The sequence below is a fragment of the Pecten maximus genome, unplaced genomic scaffold (genome assembly GCF_902652985.1).
Source record: "Pecten maximus unplaced genomic scaffold, xPecMax1.1, whole genome shotgun sequence".
NCBI lineage: Eukaryota > Metazoa > Mollusca > Bivalvia > Pectinida > Pectinidae > Pecten > Pecten maximus.
Window position 1 is genome coordinate 9,757 of NW_022982764.1, and position 26,823 is coordinate 36,579.

General features: G+C 35.8%; 3 protein-coding genes across 5 annotated transcripts; 2 read left to right on the top strand and 1 right to left on the bottom strand.

Annotated features, from left to right (window-relative positions):
* Positions 1–122: 122 nt before the first annotated feature.
* On the bottom strand, positions 123–9,384 carry LOC117320910 (SOSS complex subunit B2-like). The gene is made up of 6 exons (XM_033875391.1): positions 8,955–9,384; positions 8,141–8,279; positions 5,788–5,859; positions 4,380–4,443; positions 3,946–4,054; positions 123–2,175 (listed from the first exon to the last, which is right to left on the bottom strand). Exons 1-6 carry the CDS (start codon positions 9,028–9,030, stop codon positions 2,039–2,041), a joined length of 597 nt encoding a protein of 198 aa, XP_033731282.1. The 5' UTR covers positions 9,031–9,384; the 3' UTR covers positions 123–2,038.
* Positions 9,385–12,109: 2,725 nt separating this feature from the next.
* On the top strand, positions 12,110–15,782 carry LOC117320911. Of its 2 annotated transcripts, XR_004531179.1 has the most exons (4): positions 12,110–12,336; positions 13,703–13,989; positions 14,296–14,567; positions 15,075–15,782. XR_004531179.1 is itself a non-coding variant. In XM_033875392.1 (3 exons), the coding sequence occupies exons 1-3, from the start codon at positions 12,321–12,323 to the stop codon at positions 14,506–14,508; spliced, it is 516 nt and encodes a 171-aa protein (XP_033731283.1). In that variant the 5' UTR covers positions 12,110–12,320; the 3' UTR covers positions 14,509–15,782. The 2 variants fall into 2 exon arrangements, 1 of the variants encoding a protein (XP_033731283.1); XM_033875392.1 differs by having other exon boundaries at positions 14,296–15,782.
* A 2,824-nt stretch (positions 15,783–18,606) lies between these two features.
* LOC117320912 lies at positions 18,607–24,908 on the top strand. 2 transcript variants are annotated; one of them, XM_033875394.1, is made up of 5 exons: positions 18,607–18,841; positions 20,888–21,007; positions 21,498–21,612; positions 21,903–22,141; positions 23,784–24,908. In XM_033875394.1, exons 2-5 carry the CDS (start codon positions 21,005–21,007, stop codon positions 24,000–24,002), a joined length of 576 nt encoding a protein of 191 aa, XP_033731285.1. In that variant the 5' UTR covers positions 18,607–18,841; positions 20,888–21,004; the 3' UTR covers positions 24,003–24,908. The 2 variants fall into 2 exon arrangements, with proteins under 2 accessions (XP_033731285.1, XP_033731284.1); XM_033875393.1 differs by lacking the exons at positions 18,607–18,841; positions 20,888–21,007 and having other exon boundaries at positions 21,316–21,612.
* The last annotated feature ends 1,915 nt before the right edge of the window (positions 24,909–26,823 follow it).

Below are 26,823 nucleotides of genomic sequence, written 5' to 3' on the forward strand. Positions count from 1 at the left end.
TTCACCCTAACCCTAGCCGATTTTGACCATTTTGCAAAAGCCGCTTGTCTTGTTTACTTTATAGGGCTTCATCATCGATATAAACTAACCAAATGAGACCAGCCCTTGGGTACACAGCCCTATATAGTCAGAGAATAGAAAAACTTAAAACATCCTCGAGTTCCTCCTTCAATATGAGGCTCACAACATTGACAAATAATTTGTATCCAAACATGACAAAAATACAGATATCAGTGTATATGATTTCTGTTTATATTCATAATGCAAAACAAGGATTTATCCATGACAAAAATTGCTGAACTTCATCCCTGTGATAAATGACCTTACAATTGAAATCAGAATCAGTAACATATTCCACAAACACTATCATCACACCTTTCATTTCATTATGTTTTCATGAAACTTGAAGTACAAAAAGTTTAGGTCGGCCATCAGCCAAAATATTCAAATATAAATGAAGGTACAGGCAGTTTTACATGTATCCATTCTCGCATAAAGTTTTTGTCTTATTTAAATCCTCCAGGTTTGACTGATCTGAAAAAAATATTTACTGAAATACATATATTTAGCGTCGGCTATATATACCAAAGGGGGGGAAAGTAAAAAGTGCAAAATTCAGGCTCTAGGCAGTGTGACTGGAGTGAATTGGACAAATTGTGAAATGATGTTATAAAATTAAGACCAAAGGGGTAAATTTCAAACGGATGGGGTCAAATATTTGTTTGAGATCTTTGTTTATACATGCATGAATATTTCATGTATCATTTCATAAGTTTTGTTCATACATAATTAATATTGCACATGACTTTCACAAAGGCAATGTTTGCTTTTAATGTGAATGTACTAAATGGCCATTAGTGGTGTACAAGTGTGTATCTAAATCATTAGTGGTAGGCATGTTTGTTTGCTTGCTGGGTTTATCGCCCCATCAATAGCCAAGGTCATTTTGAAGCAGAGTCAACTTGTAGTAGTTGGTGACTACTTTAGTAAATAAAATAGGGGAGGTCCATTGCATGCCATCCAGAGCAATTAGGGTAAAATGCCTTGCCTAAGGACACAACCACGACAGCACAGACCAGCCTGTTTTTCAAGCTTCTCGAAGAGAAGTGGAATGCTGGGGAAGAGAAATGGATGCCCATAGTGACAATTAATTATTATTTGGGTGAACAATTTCATTTAAATTCAAAGCACATTATAAATTTCTTAAAGCCCCACCTTTACTGCATCATACATATCACACTCTAGAAAACAGAGTGTGAACACAATCACATATCTACTAAGTATCAACATTGTATGTCAAGTTATTTTACATGAAAATATTTGCTCACTTCAACTTTCACCCTTTTATTCCCAAATGAGCCTCATTCCTGAATGCAAATTTTAGCCATAAAGTTATGGGACAATTTGTTTGTGAACCAAATTCTGGACTGTTCTGAAAACGAAATTCTATCAATTAAGAAAGGGCTTAATTGTTTGCGGTATTTGTGGACAAGACTTACTTACTGAAAAATACAGTATATATGTGAAGATTTTTTTAGCACAGCAGTGAGCAAATACATGACATGGTATACAGTCAGACTTGTCTATAAAAGCCACTCAAAGAATCCCAGAAAAGTGTTTTTATAGACAGGTTGGCTTCATTTAAATATTCATGACAAATTGGGAACCAAAACAGATGGTCTATTTAGACAGGTTTTTGTTATACACAGGTGGCCTTTTCAACAAGACAGTCTCTGTATATATTTTGTAGCATTAATGTAATGTATGTACTCAAACTGAAACAAAAATCCCCGGTATATTTGCCAAAAAAAAAACATTATATATGCTTGATGAAAATATCAATAATATTAGATGCAGTTGTTTCCACTCTAAAGCAAATAACCTTGCTTCTAATTACATAGAGATTCAGTACAACAAAAACTTTACACTGTATAAATTACATTTCATAAATTTTTGTTTGGCAATCTTGTTTGATACTTTTTCAAGGAGAATTTATCGAAGTGTTATTATACAATGAGAACTAGTATCAAGATGTCAATCATCTTCTCATGCCCCGCCCTCCTCGCCCATTCATAGGGGCCATGTTTCCACCGTGACCTTGAGGCATGCCTCTACCTTGACCTTGACCTTGTATGAAAGGCCGTGGTGGTCTTTGATTTTGATAATTAGGATTTCCTGAAATAGAACAAAAATTAATTAACACTTCAAATTGATGTTATATTTTAACTTGGAAGTACATGTAAACTTGGTTTATATATACATTTCACTTCCCAACAAGAGATCCCAGAGGAATCATCTCCCACCATTTAATGTAAATTGAGTATTTTCAAGTTCAACTGTTGACCGGTCAATATTTTTGACTGTTGACTGGCGAGGAACATCCGCACGCGCCCAAACACCAAAATGATTACGATGAAGCGTCTTTCTGATCGTGATTTGTAAACAGTATCTCTGGCTATGCTCTCTAGATTCGAAGTCAGAAAGGTTCAAGAAATTTCCAATCAGGGTTTGTTGTATCTAATCGAAAATAGGGATTCGGCTACCACATGAAATGTCATAAAAGGGTTTGTATGAATTTTTACAGTGTATTGCGAGGCCAAAGGAACCTCAACTTTGGAGTAAGAGTTTACAGAAGACTTTTTACATATTCCTCAGCCTAATAAAATAGCATACAAGTGAAATCTTGTGGATTATTCTGACAGGTAACTAAACAGCTGTTTCATGCCTTATCGGTCAACAGTTAAACTCTCCCCCTGCAGCCTTGGGAAACAGTTCATCGGGTTGGTCCCAATACCTCGGGGAAGAGTTTTGACTGTTGACTGATAAGGCATGAAACAACAGTATTGCTGGTCCTATAATAGACTGATCTTTTCTCTGTTTCTCTTCTTTCCTCTTTAATAACTATTTGATAATAAAAATATGTTTCCTTTCTTTCCTCCTTGATAACTATTATAAAAATACATTTTCCCTTCTTTCCTCTTTGATAACTATTTGATAATATAACATGTTTCCTTTCTTTCCTCTTTGATAATAAAAACATATTTCCCTTCTTTCCTCTTTGATAATATAACATATTTCCCTTCTTTCCTCTTTGATAATATAACATATTTCCCTTCTTTCCTCTTTGATAATATAACATATTTCCCTTCTTTCCTCTTTGATAATATAACATGTTTCCCTTCTTTCCTCTTTAATAACTATTTGATAATAAAAACATATTTCCCTTCTTTCCTCTTTGATAACTATTTGATAATAAAATATGTTTCCTTTCTTTCCTCTTTAATAACTATTTGATAATAAAAACATATTTCCCTTCTTTCCTTTTTAATAACTCTTTGATAATAAAAACAAATTGACCAGGAGCTCACTTTATTATACTCCCCACCTCACCTTAACTTCTTCATCAATAAAATAAATCTGTCCATGAGTCCATGAGATGTGTGAACCAGCTTTTTAAAAGATACCATATATGCCTGTCAGCCATTTTGTTTCTAATCAGTCTCAAAATTCAATAGTACAAATATGAATAATTAAATTTGAGAAATGCATACAATATTTATGGAGAAATAACACTTACAAACTTTAACCTGTCAAAATTTAAAATGGCCACCTGTCAACCAATTTGTTTCTGACCATTTTTCAAATTTGATGTGCACAGACAAGGGATCAACCAACATATCTAATTTGAAAGAGATACATACAGGACTTTTTGAGAAATGGTGACATCTGATGGTGATAGGCTTAAATTCTAACTTAACCAAAAAGAAAAAAAGAACCCAATTGAAACATACACTATCAGTTTTTGCTTAAATAATTGAGACTGTCTGACCTGTTCCTATCTTCACTTAAAGGAAAATGAAGCATCAGAGCAAAGTCTTACCAAAAATGAAATCAAATTACGCTGAAGATACTTAATATCCCTACTCTTTGATAGAGGCAACTCACCCCTGCCACTTGGTGGCGTTTGATTGGTTGGTGGTCCCCCGGGATTAGGGAGAAGTCCTTTGTCCCCACCTTCAGTAGGTGACTTTCTCTGACCCGGCGGCTGTCCTTCCTGTTCAATATAAAACTAGGTAGTTATCTCTTATGATTGATCAATAAAGTATCTAGCTCACTATCTCATGTTCTGCACCAAAGGATTTTTTTATTGTGATCCAAAGAATTTAAAGAAAATATATATACAAATGTATGGGACTCTACATTAAAATTAAATCAATCTGAAATTTGAAATAAGATTCTAAGTTCTCTGCTCTTTAAAACAAAATCTGCTCCTTTTAGCAAAAAGCTCCATTCTGATAAAGAAGCAAGTTCCTGGAAAAGTTGGTGTTGAGTAAAATTTGGCCTCTTAATTTCCTTTGATGTAGTTAGATAGGACAAACCTTTTGTACAGCATCTGGTACAGGTTCGCTCATATTGGGAGCCTCTGAGAACTGCATACAAAATCTGAAAAAGAAATACAATTTTCAATCTTATTGAATTTCAAAGGATCTTGTTTCAGCATATTGTTGATGGTATTATGATGGTATCATCTGCTGCTTTAGAGTATATTACAGTGGATACCCCGGTACTCACGATAGGCACTTGGAACCTTAGGGGCCAGCAATACTTTAGCTCTACTTATATTTTATTGTACTTCAAACTTCATGATTTTAACATTGAGTAGTGAGTATAGGTTATGTATGTTTACAAAAAATATAGTTTTCTGCATCTAACCAAATTAATACTCATTGGCTTTCTTAATTAAAGTTGACATTTAACTTGTCAAATACTCCAACTTTACAATTTTATGAAATTACACATGTATAAGGTCAGAAAAATTGAAGATAAATTAGCATATACAGTGGTCCCCCTCTTATGAGACCATCTATGTCAGATGGTCTTATAATGGGGGTGGCCTTTCTTGAGAGTTTTGTCCTCCGAGTGACGTCAGTGATGTCAATGATCACACAAGCTAGCACATATTACATTATATACAATGCATAATATGGATTGACATTCACCTAAAATAGGTTAGAGAACAGTATTTGACCTTCACCTTTGACAGATAAGATGATTTGACCATCACCTCCCAACAGGCAACAACAGATCAGATGATTTGACCTTCACCTCTAACTGGTCAGAGGATTTGACTTTATAACTGGTCATGGGATATGTCTTTCACTTCCAACTGGTCAGAGGATTTGAATTTGACCTTCACCTCTAACAGGTCAGAGGATTTAAATTTGACCTTCACCTTTAACAAATCAGAGGATATGACCTTCATCTCGTAGTTCAGAAGCTTCGACCTTCACCTTTAACAGATCAGAGGATTCGACCTTCACATCTAACTGGTCAGAGGATTTGACTTTCACCTCTAACTGGTCAGAGGATTTGACCTTCACATCTAACTGGTCAGAGGATTTGACCCACACTTTTAACAGATCTCAGGATTTGACCTTCACCTCCAACAGACCAGAAGTTTGACCTTCAGGTAGCTTTTAACATAAGTAATATTTTTTAACATAAGTAATATTTTCAATTCATTATACTCAGCAAAGATGACATGATATAAATGACACCAGTGAGTACAAACCATCAACCAATCAGATTGATGGATCTCAATATATCAGTAAGCAGGAAGTATGAATGCGTCTATATAACAAACCTTACAAAAACATTAAAAAGGGTGGGAACAAAATGTTTACAGGGAGAAAAAAATATCATTTCAAGGGTTGGAGGTGAAATACTGTTAGTGCTTTTCATTATTTCTTTCTCATTCTTGTAGTTTTTCAGCACACATATACTTACTCTCCAATTTTGATAATTTCTCCATTTTTTCCAGTATATAGTGTCAAACAGCCTTTCCAAATATTGGCATACCTAAACAATAGAAGACATTAAAAGTCAGATTTTTTTTCTGGAAAAGATATACATGTACATACAAGTACATGTAGCAACGCCCATACCCATAAATTAACCGTGTTCCATTGTAAACCAGCAAAGTGATAGAAAGTCATATCTATTTTACCCTTTGTACACATGAAACAATTAACAATGGAAAAAGTCTAGCTAAAATATTCATTTCCAAAAAAAAAAATCAAAATAGATAAAACATTATCAGGAAAGTATGCATCTAGGATTTCAAACTATTTCTAGTATTTTAAACACCAAATGTATATGAAAGAAGCTTCTGTAATTTTCATGAAAATTGTGTAATTGAGTATGGTATTTTACCACACAGGAAACACAATTATCTAAAGGTATTGGAAAACTGAAACTAAGCATTGCCATTTTTTTCTCAGTTGGATCATGACAGCATTGTACAGTGTACTGTAGTATCACAAGTTGCAGTATTGTACTGTATATTGAACATCAAGTAATTTTGAGGAGACACTGTGGTCTATTGGTAGGACGCAAGGCTACATGACCGAAGGCTTACTAGAGTCCTGACATGGAGACTGTGTTGTATCCTTGAACAAGATACTATAGGCCACTGTGTTCCAGTCAACTTAGCTGTTAATGACTACGTGGTAGGGCACTGCAAGAAATGTCGTGTGTAAGCTGTTAGTGCGAAAAAAATGGACCCTCTGGCTGCATATACTCCCAGGGGAGTTGAGAAAGACATAAGCTGATTACTTAATGCCCAATAACTATGAATAATAACTTGTGAACCACTTTGAGACAGCTATGCTGCTGTGATATATTAAAGCAGTATAAAAACTTCAAATGATTAATCAAGAGCTATTACACTGGGTACTTATGACTACCATTTCAGGTGATGAAGGATACTTGTTAAATCATATTTCTATTGTGTGATTGCTGTTAATGCCCCATTTGTTTTGTTTTCATCAACTTCCCATCAACTGCTTAGGTCATTCAGGATACATGGCCTAATGTATATGAGTTTTGGGAGGCTGCATGGGTATGTTCATGCTTTGGGAGGCTGCAGTATGTTCATGTTTGTCTCCTCGTCAGCGCTGAATTTATGCTGACTTCAAATTCACAGTCCTACTTCTCTGAAGCATATACTGCCAAAGACACAGCATTACTTCGGTTTATTTTGCTTAACATCCTATTAACAGCCAGGGTCAATTAAGGACATGCCAGGTTTTGAAGGTGGAGGAAAGCCGGAATTCCCGGAGAAAAACCACCGGCCTACAGTCAGTACCTGGCAACTGTGCATGCCCCACATCGGTTTTGAACCCGCAACCCAGAGGTGGAGGGCTAGTGATAAAGTGTCGGGACACCTTAATTACTTGGCCATCGCAGCCCCCACCCAGCATGACACACCACCCAGTAACATTCTACTGCCAAAGGGCGAACCAGTAGTCTCACTCTCAAAAACGCTGAGCACAAAGCAGGAGTAGCAACTACCATTACCATAGACTTTGGTAATACAAGCGTGTCTCGACCAGGGGACAGAACCCTAAGCCTTGAGGCTTCCTCACAGGTGTTTACTTAATCAAAGGCCGAAAGTGTGGCCGTCTCAAGGGAAACATTAGGAAGGAGAAAGTTGTTTAGAAAGAGAACAAATCTAATCAAAAACTTAGTCGCCTTTTACAAATCATGCAATGGGGGCAGTTTGTAATGCCCTAACTGCAGGGTATCTGCCCCATTAAAAAGCAAAATTGGGAGATCTAAACCCTACCAACATTGGGTTTTTGCTTGCCAAGTCTCACCCAAAGAGTTTCGGTCCTCATGATCAGCCTCCTTCTACATCACAAAAGTAGTACTCAAAATATTTTCTCATATCTGTTGTCCCTCTTTTTTGCATCATTACCGTATTTTACCAAGTAATGTTACTTCAATGCATGACATTGTAATTTGTTGCTGTGGTATTACTGAATGTTTTTTTATGACACATTGTCATGAAGTCATTGTATTATACATCATGTACGACTATAGTGAACTGAACTCTTCATTTCAACTCTTAGGACCAGACAAGGAAACGGCTGATTATGTAATTTTTATAATATATAGCTGCAAGCGGACAATCTTATCACCAGGCTAAAGGGAAGTTCCCAACTTGCCTGAGCTAGTAAGGTGACCTCCTACCCTCCACATTTACACATGTATAATGTAATTATTCGGAGGACATATCCTGGACAAACGCATACCACTCTTGTGAAAAACAGACAGATACCAGAAATTGAAGTCGTACCCTTTGGTTAGGCGACATATGTCACCTGTCTGTAGAAGGTCGCCAGTTTCATCCCATACAGATATGTTGATGCTTCCAGTTTTGTCTGCAACTTTACATGAACGCACATCATGGCCATCCTTTGTTCTTGTTGGCTTTCCTAACAGACACAAAATAAATATCAGCAATTATTAATACATTTATTAAAATTTTTCAGAAACATACAAAGTAATTCACTAAACAATAATTTGTAATCTTACTTTTTCTAATATATGTTCCCAGGGACACTTCAATCATATAAAATGTACTCCGAACAATGTTAAGGAACAGAAAGAAACTTATGATGAGCACCCTCAGCCTGTCGGTTGGCGTCAGAACAAAAAAAAAAAATTGCTAGAGAGACCTCTAGCTAGTTGAAAATGTTAATTTATCTTCAAACATTAACTTTAGAAAAATATCTTGTGAATTTTGTAAAGTCTAGAAAATAAATCATTTCAATTGATCGAACAATGATTACCATGCTACATGTCATACTATTTTACCTATTTCTTTTTATTATTTAGTTTTATGGAATTTTTTAGTTAAAACAGTTATAGTAATACTTAAATTGATATAAACGGCAAAAAATCAAACTTATATTTTATCAGCTTACGGAACACAAGCAGTTAACATCTGTAAAGTCATTTAATTATATGTTCCAATAAAAGCAATTAAGCTTATTTTTAAGTGTTGACACTATGTGAACTGTGTATATAATATTTATTCTTATAACAACCCGGTCTTTCAATCCGGGGTAAGAAATTCACCCAGCACCGCCTAAAATCAAAACATTTACCTATTTCCAGCACTATAAACATGAGGTTTACATTCTTAATACCAGGACGTAGGTCCTTTATGTGGTGATCGGACATCTTGGCAGACTGCACAATAAATGAAACCACTAGCTCTGCTCCATCTTCTCGAATATCGTCTGTTCCCCTCAATCAAGAGACCCGTCTCAGCTTCCTTATCCTGAAATCGTAGCCTATCAGGCAATATTGGGTGGCCAGAATATTCTTCTTTTCGATTTTTATCGATGTTTTGTTATTTTCTATCACTTCATTATTCCCCTGGTGTCATTTATCATATCATAAAGTTTAGAAAGGGTGGCCTAAATATGTAAATGTCGGGGATATAGGCCTAGATAGTTGTGTGACAACATTCGCCAGTCGCGTGTTTTATTCTATTTCTTCATCCGGGCATTACATAAGGGGGATAACTCGTACTTTTTCGTATGACTAATTCTGAAGACACTGTTAGATATCCTCTATATCTTAAATTTAGATATTTCTATCTTTAATTTAGATATCTCTATTTAATACATAAAAAACAGATATCTATATTTTAGATACATATATAGTCTATCTCTGATTCGAATACAGATTTCGTTGTTTGTCAATAAATATATATCTCTTATTTAAATAAAAACATCTTAACTAAATGGGTAAAAATCCAAACGACCTGTCATAGAATCCTACATGTTCCAAATATTATATGATTGTGGATCATATCAATTGACATCTCGCGATAAAAAATATGTATATGAGTACGAAACATTTCATGTTGAACTGATGCAATCGAAATTTCATTAGTCATTTAACTGTGATCAACAACTTATACTCAATAGTAGACGGAAATATATGCCTAGATATTATTATGATAGACCAAATACATTTAAATTTCATACATTGTTCAATTACGTAGCTCAAAATGAGCTTATTTCATTGGCTAAATGTATTATTGATATACATGAGATAATTAATTAACAATACCGATGTCCATCATGTTTACCGTGTCTCAATGTTATCCATTTGTTAATGTCCATATTCTCTGGACTATACTGTTTATGATAATAAACAATTGTCATTGTCATTGATGGAAACACATGAGCTAGAGCAGGGTTTTTACGGAGGGAGGAAACCGGAGTACCCGGGGAAAACCCACATGGTCGGACCACCATACCACCATGCCACCATACCATACCATACCATACCATACCACCATACAATACCACCATGCCACCATGCCACCATACCACCATACCACCATACCATACCACCATACCACCATACCATACCACCATACCACACCACCATACCACCATACCACACCACGATACCACTATACCATACCACCATACCACACCGCCATACCACCATGCCACCGTACCACCATACCATACCACCATGCCATTACACCATACCATACCACCATACTACCATACCACCATACCGCCATACCACACCACGATACCACTATACCATACCACCATGCCACCATACCACCATACCACCATTTCACCATACCACCATACCATACCACCATACCATACCACACCACGATACCACTATACCATACCACCATACCACCATACCACACCACCATACCACCGTACCATACCACCATACCACACCGCCATACCAACATACCATACCACCATACCACCATACCACCATACCACCATACTACACCACGATACCACTATACCATACCACCATACCACACCGCCATACCACCATGCCACCGTACCACCATACCATACCACCATACCATACCACCATACCATACCACCATGCCATACCACCATGCCATACCACCATACCATACCACACCACCATACCACCATACCATACCACCATACAACCATACCATTATGCCATACCACCATACCATATCACCATACCACACCACCATACCACCATACCACCATACCACGCCACCATACCACCATACCATACCACCATACCATACCACCATTCCACCACACCACTATGCCATACCACCATACCACCATACCATATCACCATACCACCATGCCATACCACCATACCACCATACCACACCACAATACCACTATACCATACCACCATACCACCATACCACACCACCATACCACCATACCATTATGCCATACCATACCACCATACCATACCACCATACCACCATACCATACCACCATACCATACCACCATACCACCATACCATACCACCCATGCCATACCACCATACCACCATACCATTATGCCATTATGCCATACCACCATACCATACCATACCACCATACCACCATACCACACCGCCATACCATACCATACCACCATACCACCATACCATACCACCATACCATACCACCATACCACCATACCTACCACCATACCATACCACCATACCACCATGCCACCATACCACACCACCATACCACCATACCATACCACCATACCACCATACCATTTCTCTCTGTATAATGTAGTTTAATTAATGTTGCTTTGCTGTCCATTACTCTTAGTTTGTATTTATACGTCTTTTGTTTTGTGTCTTTGGTATCCCAGTTGGCAGACGATGCTTGTTGACTTTAGTCACCGAGGTCAGCCGTTAATTATTTCAAAAGTGACACACGGCAGAATATACGGAATTGATTGATGCTTTACTTGAAAGGCAACACCCAAATTATAAAACTTACTGATTAAAATTTTAGACAATTGCACATCCTTATATAGATTTTGATATTTCTTTCAACTTATTTTATTTTCCCATGTTGCCTTTTAAGTATCAACACAAAGCAGTATGATGCAGTTGATTTAACTGATGAATCTACTGTATAAAACGCCCAATTTGCTTTGAAAGGTGCTAATATCTTTTTCTTATTGCAAAATACCTAACAACGTTCTTCTCCCTTCTCCCTAATACCCCACTTGAGCCTCGCCACTTAATAAAAGTCTATGGGTTATGTCCCTTGACGGAGACATACCAGAGTAATGGACGTTTTCAATTAAAAAATAAACTACCATCAATATGAAACGTTCGTCAGTCAAGAAAAATTGATCATTACATCCGTCTACCTTAATTTTAAGAACAAAGAAACTTTCTGGGTCATTAATCAGTGTATTATTTTGTAAAAGGTATGTTAATTTAACGCCAGATTGTTGGTATTAATCATGTAGAGGGCCCCCTAATAGTTTCTTTTTGTCATATTATTCCTAATGATCGCAATCATTAGAAAACAAAAAGGACAACATTTATGTATAAAATCCATTGATTTTCCATTTCATTTTTTTTTTTCAAAACGACAACAATGACGTTGACAACGAACCTTCGAGGCATATAAGCCATGCTAAAACTTCTCCTATACAACGTTACGGAATAGCTTCCTTCTTGGAAACCAATGATGGATATGGCAGGTGAGGTGATGTGTTTTTACGTTTCATTATCAAATGCTTGATGAATTGATAAATGCTTGACATACATACGTAAATATCAAAAGGTAAAATTGAGAACGAACGATTTTATTCTTCAGCATCAATAAACAATGGCGAGGAAGATGAAAGCTTGGCAATCGGGAACCGTCGGCACTTTCCGTAAACGAGAAAATACAGTATTTTCTCGTTTACGGAAAGTGCCGACGGCTCCCGATTGTATGTATGTGGTGTTAACGAATTGGTTTCATGCTCATGATTACATTATAAGTTTAGTTTTACAAATTTTAGCGAGAGAGAATTTTTGAAGTATAAACTGTTAAGTGCCTGCTGTTGCCTGCTCTTAGTCAATTTCCTTTGCAGTCAATATCTCTAAAGCATTATGGGGAATTAATTTCAAAAAACATGAAACAGACACTTGTATATGTCATGCTCCATTTTAGATTTCAGATATGCTTCATGGGGTCAATTTTATATCAAACGCATAGTATCTATGATAGTTGCTCACAAAAAAAAAAAAAAAAAAAAAAACCGTATGAAACTTTCTTTTACCTTGAATATTACGAGAAATTCGATTTTTACATTGAAAATCGGTAAGTTACTACCATTGGTACCGTTATTATAAGTTTCAGGAAAACAGCTGTCGATATCTCTTTATAATTACGATAGTGAGAGTGAAAACAACTCAATGAAGGATACATTTCAATTTATTTATATAAATTCAGAGTCCTATGCCTGAGAACTGGAAACAATTTACACATGGATATCGTAGATCCAATACGATTTTAAAGTTTAGTTTGGGTTTAATGTTGTTCTTCTTTTTTTAAGTGTTTAAGTGTTGGTTGACCCTTAATGATTTGAACTATCGTCTGGCATTTATTCATCATAAATAAATTGAAATAATTCGGAAAAATTTCTTTTAGTGAAAACTTTAAAAAAAAATATCAAAATAAAAATACATGCATAATATTTCAAAAGTTCGTTATTGTTTCCATTTTTAATAACCTTTCAACTGCGTCTATCAAAACTAGATGAAGTGTTATTGCAAGTTGGTATCGGTAATGGAAATGATCGAATATCAATTCCTGACATATTACAAATTTCAATCTGAAATATGATTGGTCGAGAATTACTTGACTGAAATGAGAAAAATGTACTACATAAGTAGATTTTGTGCCTGGTGCACAGAACTAGACAGCATGGGAACAAAAACTGAAATCACCGTATATCTTTATACACCTGCAGTGCTACAGGTAAGCGAAATGTTGTGAAAAAAACGATTTATCGATTTGTAAGTTGGAATTACTGTATACTTCGGAAGTCAGTAAATAGATTTGTATTATTTTTTCAGTGTTTCCGAACGTTAGCTCGGAAAATTGTGTAACAAGTGGCGACTGGAATTGTACACGTTACAAACTATGCAACGAAGACACCGACAACAATATATATCCTGGAAGAATAAAAAGTTTAGTACACACTTTGTACGTTCCTTTGGGTCTGACACCAAATGCGTCTACCTATCTCGAGACACCTTCAGATGTCAGTGTTATATTATCGGGTGCATACCTGCCATTTCAAGACGACTTTTTGATGGCAGAGAAAAAAAGCTATCGTCCATTGTACTTGACATATGGAAAGGTATGTTATTGTGATAGAGCGATTATGTGAGGATATAAAACAGTTCTGCAAGACAAGTCCATCTAAGTCCACAAGAGATGTCAATATACATTGTATCTTAAAAAAGCAAAAACGCAAGTGCAGAGAAAATTAGATAAATTTACACACATAAAATATTCAAAAACCTGCAGGCAAGCATTTTTTGACGCATGACGATTATTTTTAAAACGCGAATCCATTAATCGTGCTCAGTTTTTAAATCTTTTACAAGATTTCGGTGAAAATGTACTTGCTCTCTGGTCCGGTATTCTTTTGTTTTCGCTTCAGCTTTCCCGTGTTTCCATCCAGTCACATTATGACTTTGGAGATATGATATGCAGTGCCACGTATGGAAGCGCTACTGCCGATCCAACCGCCACTCCTCTTTCGGTGACAGGGGATCCATGTTCCTACTGCATAATCAAGTTAGCTGTAGAATACATTATGGCAAGCATTACAGAGGTTTCCGATAACTCGACACGGCTGTTGAAGCAACTTTAATATCAGAAAACGAAACACTTACAGAAATTACTTCAATGCTTGTGTTGAGACCATTGCAGGTAAATTAACTTTGTTTCAAATCAAGTCATTTGCTTTGCTGGATCCTACATCTCTTTGTTAACGTCCCTGCAATGTACAATCTTGAGAATTACTGACGGGTTCCTCACGTGAGCCACACTTTATACACCAGTTCCTCTAATCGTGGCCAAATACGCCATATGTATAGTACGTTTGCTGTTAGAAACCCATTAAGCACTGTGGTCGTCCTCGACACATCATATATGATCTTCATTAAGTTGGTAAACGTTATCTATAACATATCGATACGTTTTGGGTAATTGTAGTAACGTTATGCATGCGTTCAACCCGTTATGAATACGGTATGAATTCACTCAAAATTTGATAAAAGGTCAATCGTTCAGCGTTTTGATAATGCGTTGGAATAAGTTCCCCAAATCTTGAAGGTTTGAGAGGGTCGCCTCGCCAATGCAAGTATCAGATTTCATTATCGAGAAGATAATACAGAGTGGAGCATTTTCTCAATCTACGGTTGTCTTACATTGCAGCATTTAACCAACATATCTAACTTCTCCACGAATATCCAAGACGTCGTTGATTTCACAGCGAGTAGTGTAAGAACATTCCGCCTACAGGCTACATTTGGAAATCCTTTATCCGCGTACAAATTAGTATTTAATAGCACTAGTCCACTCCTCGGGATTGCTACGGTACGTGTTGTCTCTGTTGGAGATCACTTCACAGATATCATAGCAACAAACAATGGCAACAGTGAAGATGACGACTTGTTTTGTAAGGAAGGGCCAGATACTCGAGTAAGAGATTTTGGTTACCTGCCAAACAAAGGTAAATTGAATTTGAATTGTAATTGTGCTACAAATTGCTTTCTTGAATAAACCTAATTACTTTAACATATTGTTTGAATGCGAAACTACAGTTAGCATTTTCATATTGATTTTGTATCAATTTAAAAATGAAAAAGGTTGACATGAGCTATGAAGCAAATCCCATTTAAATATAAAGGATCGCAGTAGCTCGGGATAGCATTCGGCATTTACAACAACGAAACTTCAGTCGTATACTTGAGGTGCGACGTTTGCCAATTTGCGTTCCCGGGAAGCTATAATCAGTGACGCCCAGGAGGCTGTAGTCAGGGACGTCTGTGAAGATGTTTTCTTCTTTTATGATATTATCGTAATTACTATAATAACCATTTTATACCGCTCGGAAAGAGAAATCTTCTTTTTAGCTCGATCGGTTGATCGTAAGACTAGTAAGCAAGTCTCGGTGCGACCCCTAGCGAAGACAGTTATTTAGATTTAATTGGTCATGTGTCTAACTGCAGAAAAGGGTATCCAATTAGGTGCACAATGCTGTATTTATTTCCCCTGCCTGTATTACTCCCAATGCAATTAAATGCTATAGAAATAGCACTGCTTTTTGATTATCAGCTATCTCTATAACCCTGAAATATATCTTAACATAATCTTATATAATCCCATATAGGAGCTTATCATAGCAATAGTTCATTTTCTGCCGACATTGTGGAGTTAGAAGTTATTTTAGAAATGACGGACCAAGCCATCCCCGGTAAAATGTACCCTCTTGAAATAATATTTGAAGTGGATTTCATGGTAACCATGACTACTACAAAATATTTCAAAGCGACCACAATAATTCCTGTAAGTATACAATGGAGAATTCGTATCCGTTATAGGTTACCTAAATGATCTTGTATATACATGGTATAAAATTTCTTATTTTATTTTGCAACAATTGCGAAACAAGTTATTTCAACTTATATTAATCAAGATTGTTGGCTCAGATAGAAGTCCTCAAGGGGTCTTACTATGAGAGGAAACCGGAGAACACGGGGATAACCCATGTGTTATCACTGTGCCACTCAACCAAACTCTCCTCAGTACGACATACAGTTCAATATCAAATATTAACATAAAGTGATATTGCACCATATTACATGCTACCCCATGCTTCGTTTGACAATTTGAGTATGTACAATATGGCGGATATAACACACTTGTGACGTCATAGCTAGATAGGTTGCGTACAGGTGTGCATCCGCGAAACAGCGCATGTCTCTAAAACGAAGCAATATTATCACATAATTTCTCCACAGTACATTTTTACAACATTATCTAACAATAAGTAACCATAACAAAGATCATTCATGGTACACTTTATGTCTAATGAAAAATTAGCTGTACTGTATTGCCATGTTTAACCACTCTTTGGCAAAATATGTTAAGTAATCATCTTCCCCATGATTCGGAATTCAAAATTTCTGGTACTAATTATTGCAGTATCATGAATACTTATCTAAAGTGACACATTGCAGGTTAAGAAGCTAAATGTCACAAGCAGGCAGACATCTTCACTGCTACCTAAAGGTGGGACAGGTATGGTATACTTGACTTGGGATATCCCTCCACTGTCCTCTGTATTTTACGAACTGTCATTTTCCACAAAGCGATATTCTGGACCAGGTGAGGACGGAACGATCGTAACAGCAGTACAGCATAATGGAATTCCTAAAGCTGGGTCCAATCTTCCAGGTGTTGAATGGAACAGAAATTGGCTGAATTCTAAGCATATTAAAGAATATGTTTCTAATATACCGTATAATAACGGATCGATACACAATGAAAACAATTTTGGCGACATACTTATGTTTGTGATGCAACCCGACATCATAGGAGCCGATTCTTCCCATGAACTCGCTGTGAATATCAGTTATCCAGGCCAAGGATCACCACAAACGTTTACATTTTACTTCAATGTTACCAACCAAGAAATATTTACGGTGAGAAAAATCGAGATTTAAAAAATTATTAAAAAATCGAGGTAATTACTGTTTTATTAGTAATTACCTCGATTTTTTAATAATTTTTTAAATCTTGATTTTTCTGATAAAAATCATATGGTCGTTAAGTATATTGACCAGTCCATCCAGTAAATACGAAATATGTATGGTAAATTCCATTTTCATTGAGTTAGCCCCCTGTGATACTATCCTGATATAATATGATTTACATATAATGGGTACTGTATATATGAACCCGACACATCTCACTATTGTTTTATACATGTGTAAAATGATTGGTGTATTAGGAAGCATTAGTAAGCCATTAACTTACAGATCTCTAGAATACTTACGAACCCCACGTTTTCAAACTTCCAACTTAATTTTGACTTTTCAAAGTTGCACTTATATTGACCAGTGTCTTTCCTTCTTGTACAGTTTTAACTTGGACGCTATTTCGGTAGGATTTTGAGGGGTAAAACCACCGAAATATTCATGAAAATTGCAGGATATCATACGGCGGATAAGAAAAACTATTAAATCAAACCATTCAAATAAACTTCCGCGAGTCCGGTCGAAAAAAAAAGTGTTTGATATATATTGACGCTGAAATATAAGGATTAAAAAGGATAAGTTCACTATGTTCACTCTCGTTTCAATATTTGTTTCCTTCTGAAAAACAAAATATCATAAAACTCAGTAAGTACCACCATTTATATTACTGTATAAGTTTTTGTGTGTGTTCTTTCTCTGAGATGTTCATTAAGTAGAATTCTACATATTTGCATTTTAAGTAAAAAAAATTGGTGACGTCAGAATAGTCAAAAGGATATATATACTAGGTTCAAACAATTTCATCATATACTTTTTCTCATTTCTTTTCTGTGCATTATATCTATAAAAGAAATTATTATTATTTAAAAAAAATCCCTTTGTCTGCACACATCAAGATGTTGGTTAAGCTTGATTTCCCCTATAATTCCCGGATATTTATTCGGCAATTACATGCAATTCACAAAACGTCATGTTCCGTCCCCATGTTGTATTTTAACCCGGTACTACAAAGGAAAACACACATCCGCATTAAACACCTATGTGAGAATTCTGGATTGTTTGAAGTCTCATCCCAGGCCTTGTAAGACTTAGCATATAGTTTGCAAGGGGTGTTTAATTATTGAAGTACACTGTATTCAAATCGTTAAACATTGAGATACACATTTCCCCTGTAATCATAATGCTTTGTTGATTGCTTTAGACACCTGATATGTACGGTAATATCCATATGAGTGTCTACCTGTATGAGGAATATCGATCCATTATATCAAGCACTGCCGTCGTACTAACCCTAGATCTTCGTCGCAATCATGAATATGGCCGTCTGTTTGTGGAAATGTCGATGGCGGATGAATCAGGACAGTCATTCCTCATGTGTGAACTTGGAAACATTCAAACAGGAAGGAACGTTTTTGGCAAATTCACCGCAAATCTTACGAGGTAAGATAAAAAGTATAGTCAAACGAGAATGACTTGTCACGTTGACCTTTTCGTGGAATATTCAAAGTGGGTAGTTCCATTTGTGCACAGGTGTGCTAACAAAACATATTGATTAGGAATACTACTGTGTCCAGTAGGGTGCTGTTTTGGACCATTCGTTTTTGTTACAATTTGATATTGACAACACAGGGGTTGTATCATCTATTTTTGATGCATGGTTTACACATATTCAAGTAACTATGTGATCAATTGTTCACATGTTGACAGTTTTGTCGTTAAATCTAGACCAGTATAAATACAAATGCTGCAGCTGATGATAAGGTTTGTTGCATTATATACAAAGTACCTATTTCCCCAAAATGACTATAGACACGTCTGTAATCAATATGCTAATTAAAGATCAACACGACAGGCCATTCTGGTCGGACTATACCTTTTATTTTTATTATTGTTTTCATTTAGCGTTTCATTGACGTTTAACAGATCAGTATAATATATTTACAAGAAGAGGTTAATAGAAACATTATACAGAGATTGAGGAAGATCAATAATTATGCAATGCACTATAACAACAGCGCTAAGATATGACAAAAGCTTACATGCATACGCCAACTCCTTACCTAGCATTGATTTTCAGATTTTTTATAGTTGTAATAAAACTTGCTGCTGATATCACAAAATATATTTTGTTTCATTTTATCGCTGTAAATGGTTTATTTTAATTTGTTCTGTTTTGTTTGTGTATAGTATAAATGAAGATACAGCAAAGTAACCAAGACATGAAAGAGTTCATTTTGCTAATACAAAGCTTATGTTGTATTTGCCTAGTTAAAATACAGATATATAGCAATGACGTCACTTCGTTCTTCAATAATGCCCCCAGAAGTACTATAACTCTATCCACTTGCAATTAGAACCTTCGCCAGGATGACTGGCTGATACCACCGCTCTCCTATCAATTCCGACTCGTCATCAACTATAAATCCGTCTTACCTTTGAAAAGACTTTGTAGAGGGTTTTGATCAATATATCATTGATAAGATACACCAGCTACAGTTTAACTAGACACTACAGAGCTGAGACTCTAACCCAACCACTAACCTGTATCGTAACACTTTTTAAGCACTGACCACTCACCTGTATAGACGCAATTATTGTATAGAGGTTTACATATGTTTTTTTCTTTAATCACTGGTATGGTCTCTGTTCCCAATATGCACTACATGTAAAGATATTTAATATATGTGATATGTGTATGAGCTTACTAAGCCAACTATAGTTACCCTGTCGTTGTATAATTATTATGGCCGTCATTGTTATTTCAATAAATGATTTTTATTTTATTTTGTCTTCACCACCCATGTGCTTTACCATGCCCCTAAATGACGACAGCGGTCGATGGGCCGTTAAACGCAAACACACAAACAAAATGCAATGAATTATAATTATTAAAATCTACATTATATACATCAAGGTTCAGCAATGTTCTTTTAGCGTTGAGAAAAAGTACCCGAAAGTGACGAAGATATTGTATTAATAATACTTAGAAAATATTTTAAAGAATTTTTAAAAGCTTGGTAAAACAGTTGTATGTTTCGAACACGATTGCATTCCAAAACCTGTTGTAACAGCATATACCTCGATTAGATAGTTGTCTTCGATACAGGAGAGATGACGGGATGGTGGAGAAAGTGTGACTTGACACTTATGTAGAGTAGATATAAAGTAAAATTGATGGTTGATTTGAAATATTGGCCTATGGTGAAAGTATAAGATAGGATGATGTTTTATATATACTACGGTATGATATTGGGTAGCGATGACTAAATCAAATCTGTGTTGGCATATTGTTTTATGATATCAATGTATGCATAATGTAAACCAACCCTTTTTTCGTGGCGAATTCATTTCGTATTTCCATGCCAATGACTTTTTTCGCGGCGGTTTAATTTTGCGAATTTTAATCGTCCGCAAAATACGCGAAAATGAATTGCACGTAAAAAATAAGTCTGTTTACAAATATATTTGTTCTCTTTTTTCTTTCAGGAGTATTATCCGAATTTCATTGTCCTGACAGAAATTATTAATCTTGACGACGTCAATCCAAATGATTTGTTTTACCACTACAGTCTTAATGGATCCAACTACCATCGCGAGGCTTTAATGGTAAGTCTCTCTATATTATGCCATATTTCACACGCGACAAGAGCGCTCCGGTGTATGCAAAATGTAATAATTGATTATCTACGCACATACTCGAATGGAATTTACGTATAATCTTTGAACTAGTGATTATTTGCCAATTAATTACTTATGTATACACCATGATGTTTGCTATTAATACTTATTACTTATTAATACACACCCCCCCCCCCCCTCCCCCCCCCCCCCCCCCCCTGTGGTAGCGTGGAACTGATGCCGATTTCATAGTGCTATCTCACTGAAATATAGTGCTACCGAGCGGATTCCTCATACGGTCATATTATACTGACAACCGTTAAACCATTGAAAGCAGGGCTGGCTGTAATTTGAACTTGTTTGAGGTACTAAAGGTTATCCGCTATTTTAAATCATAAATTGTAGCGGGAGCATGGCAATGATGTATACTTGTTTGAAGTACTTAAGATTATCGACTACTTATATTTGTATATTGAAGTGGGAGAATGACAGTAATGTTTACTTGTTCGAGGCACCAAAGATTATCGGCTACTTTTACTTTTCCACACCTCCCTGTTCTGTGATTTGTAATATCACATCTATATGGCTGCCACGTAAGTATATAGTACTTATATAAATGAAATTCATTTGAAATCGACTTGTATTTTCGATTGCATTTAGATCAAATATTTAATGACTATTACATAGTTTTTGCATTAACCTCATTCTTAATATATTTCGTAATGTCGTCATTGGAAGGAAATCAATTGAGCGAATCTGGATTTGGTAACATATCGCTGTGTACAATGAAATATATGTGATCATATTTATATATTGGTATAAATCTGTGAAAAAACATAATTGGATATTTTTGGAATATTTTGACGCTTTTTTTGTGTTTCAGTTAAAGATTATATCACAGTAGTTAAAGATATCAACAACGTCATATTGAGGACAGTACCATCTTCGTTGGACGGTGACGTCAACACATGTATTGATCTGCCTGTCCCGGGTGGTTCACCGTCAATGTTTTGGATGAGGATAAACAAACTAAGCCTGTTTGGTGTGACGTCAGATAAATTGATAGTACACATCGTTGGAGGAGGTATTGCGTGTCAACTTGCCGGATTAAAAAGTATCCAAGTGAGTGTCAACCGATTTGATTTTGTTTTGATTAACGTTCTTAACAGCCATGGTTATTTCAGGACGACCCCCGCTGTGTTCGAGCTACATAGGTGATATTTTGGGAACTGTGGTATTTTTTTTGCAATGGCGACCAGTACTATTACGCTCCCGGTCACACTATGCTGGAACAAACTTGTCGACCAACTCCAAATATTTTGAGCGTAAATCAGGATTATAGATAATTCGCAAACATGTCAATGTAAAAAACAGAATTAAAATAAAATTCAAATTTAAATTTGATTTTAATTTTGCAAATTGAATCCGACAAACTGGTGTTAAGAAAAACCTAACTCATAGCAACTACTAGTTTTATAGATTACAATAATGAAGTTTAGACCAGGGTTTATAATCCACCCCCTCCTCACAGGGGTGAATACTCAAATATAAGCAAAATGTGAGACGGGGTCATTCGGAAGAGGAAAATTATTATGTTTATGATATAACAAATTTTTTTAATATTACACCACGGGACATTATACCTAACTATGAAGGACTTCCAGCAGATAGTCAAGCTAAAACTTGCAGGATATATTAACATATTGATATTTGTTTAATTTGAGGCTTTAAGAAGATGTTTATTGCTACAGTGTATAACGTTTATGTCTTGCTTTGGCACATAACAGTCATATAAAAAATACATCGTCAATAAAAAAGGCCCGCATTTATTTCGTTAAAGTAAATATTTTCTAGGATTGATTTCGTTTAGCTTGAAAATTCATAACCAAATGGTTCAAAATAATGCGTTAGGTTTCACAAGTTTTGTCTTAATAGCATTGTAAACTTGGATCAGTCATGTAGGTTCCCTCTGATCCATAGAGACTACTCACAAATACAAAACGGCTGACGGGTGGCCACCTTAGATTTGGATAATAAAAGTTTGATATCGCTATTTATTGAAAAGTTTTTGAAGAACATTTCTGAAACTTCATATACATTTTCCTCTTTGTCAGTAGGGCTCGTTTAATTTTGACTGATCAATTGTGTAAAGGTTTACTGGTGACCGTCAGCCCCGCACCATACCATCGAGTCCTGTCCACATCGTGAAACCCCCTGAAAAGTACCACCATAGTATAACAACATTACATTCTACATAAGTCGATGTTGACCTTTGACCTTTTCTGCACAGGACACATTTTCCAAAATCAATTCAATATTTGTATCTTGAAAACCTCTCGACACATTTGGTTCATACTGACACCATAATGCCATAGAAACATGTCCTATACCTGACCATATTCGTGTAGTCATCGTGAAAGTTTAAAGGTCAAAGCTCATTTTGACGAACAAATGTCATACTTTGATTACACCTCTGCAGATTTAGTTCATATTTACACAAAGGTCATAATACCGCCGTTCTGTGAATAGGAGCGGTACCGGTGATATTAATATGTTTGAGAAATTTTATAGTTTATGATAACAACTTGACATGGAGTCCAAAATAAAGGTCATGTTAATATGGAATGTACAGATCAGATAGGAAATCGCAATATTCCCAGAAGAAAACATATTAAGATGGCAGTTTATTTTTGTTTATGTACAAAACTGCATTGGTCCTTCCCGATATTTCTCACAATATTACATATTTTTCATTCATTTTCAGGTGGGAACCTCTGGACCTACCGATGATAATCAGTGCAGTATCAACACCGATATAGTATTTTGCAAGAACGTGTCACACACCACAAATGGTACCATGACCCACTGTGATCTTAAATGTGAATGTCTAGATTTACTGCAATGTTCGAATGTTCATATCATCATGCGGAGTACAAACAAAGATCATTGGAAGTTATGTGAACTCACTATAGAAGATGTATAAAATCTGATATGTAGACAGGCGATGTTGATGAGATCCGATGGGAATCAAAGATGTCCGGAAAGGATCGTCATTTAAAGAGCAGCTCTTTTTCCGTCGTAGAGCCATGGATTATCTATTTAATATAAACTATATTATATACTATAATATGAATTTATGAAGCTGTGCCATCTTGTGGTGACATGAAAACTCTATACCTTGGTTGTAAAACAGCTGGTACTTATGTTTCAATATTGTGGCAAAACCACCGTACTCGTCGTTGCCTTACCAACTGATCTATGATTGCAAATGTGACAAAGTGACAGTTGAAGTTTTATTTGTAGCTTAGTGTTTTCGTAAAACTGTATTCATACCTGGTATAGATAGCTGGTTTTGCGCATAATTCAATTCAAACATAACAAATGAATATAAAGGACCACTGAAAACTACAATATGCAGTACAGACAAAAAGACATGTTAACAATGAGACGTCGTCGGAATGTACAAGTTTCAACAATGTACAAAAATGCATACTTTACCATGGTTTTATACTGAGCAAAGGAATGTTTCGCAACATTACCCAGCTTTTGCTCTACCTTTTTTATGTAAGTGTTCAAGCTTTTGACTATTAATAGAACATGTTTCACCTTTTGTATTGTGTAACAACGCCGGGAAATCGGTCAGTGTATTAATACGCGAAACTGCGAGTCCTAGTGATTCTATCGAAAAATAAAGTTCGGTTTAGTTTAAACATATTTTATTGACATAAAATGACAAAGGGATTGGTCGGTAAGTTTTGCCAACTTATTGATGACCTTTCCCGCATAAATGACATATGATAATATACAGTGGTCACATGATGATATGTACAAATATTCAACAATATGATAAACAAAAGATGATTTATGAATTGTCTTTCTTAAAAAATAAAAAAAAAGGTTATATTTTATTAGGGATGGAAAAAGAGAGAGAGAATGAGAGACAGGCAGGAGGAGAGAGAGAGAGGGGGGGGGGGGGGGGGGTGACAATAGTTTTGTATAGCTTGCAACAAGTAAAATTAATGAACTGAGATTGTGTTTCCGATCCTTCCCGACACAGACGACACTTGTTACACTATTCACTTTCCAATCTTTCAGCTGTTTCAAATGTTCATCACATCCCGTGCGTAAGTGGCTTTCTCCTGGTTCCGTCCGCTCTTCCAGTTAACTACGTTTCTCAAGTGCCGTTTGGATCCGGAAGGACCAGAAATACAACCTACATTTTTAGATGGATTCAATTGATCCATTGTTGTCCTTACACTATATATAAAGTACGGATAGATAGGACACTTTTGAAGCAAGTTTATGAACTAATAAGATTAAGAAAAGGAGAGGAAAAAGGGAGGGGGAGTAAGAAACGGCAGCTAGTCGAATCTACCCGACCTTCTCAGGAAGTTTTGCACAGCTTTGGCGATTTTTACATTGTCATTTGGTGAAATATTAGGATCACCTTTACAAAGAACATCGATGTTGGCAGGACCGTACCATGATATTTCAGTAATAAGTGTTCTTCTTAAATTGGCATACAAAGGACAGATAAGGAAAAAATGATAGCAATCTTCACAGGGATGCCCACATTGACACTCGGGTGAATCTACGAGATTAGCTCTAAAAAGATCATAGTTTAGTGTGCTAGCTCGATTTCTCAGTCGACTGTGGATAATATTTAAATTCCTAGGTCCATAGTTTATAAAATGCTTACTATATAATATATTGTTTGCTGTCATAGATTTCTTTACATTTGACTTAAAAGAACTTAGAGAAGGCGAGTTTCTAATAGTGATATTCAAGTCGTTCCAGAGTTTTGACGTAGAGGGAAAGAAAGAATTGTTTGAAAGTTGTAAACGAAAGTATTGTTCTCTCAAAAGATGTGCATTTCGCAAATTGTATGGAATTATATTTCCAATATACATTGGCAATAAGTCGACGAGAAAAGTAGGTGACAAATTATTAACTATAGAATAGAATAAAGACAGTTTCCGAGCATCCCTTCTCTTCGCAAGGGGTAACCAGCCGGTTTCTTGATATAAGAAATCTTTTTTTGTGAATATGGGCAGCCCTGTAACTATTCTCGCAGCTTCTAAATTTATTTTTTCCAATAGCAATAAATTTGTTGTACCACAGTTGTCCCATACTTCGCAGGCATATTCGAGTAGAGGTCGAATATAAGTAAGATACATTTTTTCTAATGTATTCCTATTTAGGATAAGGTTTAATTTACGAAGTGTGGCTATATATTTATTAACTTTTTTAACCATATATTCAACATGGATATTCCATTTACAATCATTAGAAAAAACGACACCTAAGTGTTTATGTTGGTTAGTGATTTGAATTGGGGTATTGTTGAATGTTAAAGATGGGATAAATGGAAGTTGCCTATTTGAGATAACCAGGGCCTCAGTTTTAATAGGATTAAAGGACATTAGCCATTCTTTAGACCAGATTTCAAGTTTAATATCTATATAAAAGTTCGGTAGCCCTTGATTGAAGACAATAGAGTTTATACTACCAATTAACCACTTATATTAGTATACAGAAAGAGGATACAAATATTATTATTCGTTTTCCTTTATCAACTGACTAATCAAATTCTATCACTTAATCTCTGTGTATCGCGAAATGAATAAAAGCTGTGTCTCTATTCTAGGAAACTGATAAAATGATAGATGAAAGGGATGCATTTTATTCTTATATAATAACTCCGCGTGACATTGATTTTCCGACTGTTAATAATCAAACATATGCATTGCTGTTGCTTTGATCATTTCTTTGTGTATCTTATTCTGCATGTACCGTCAATAGAG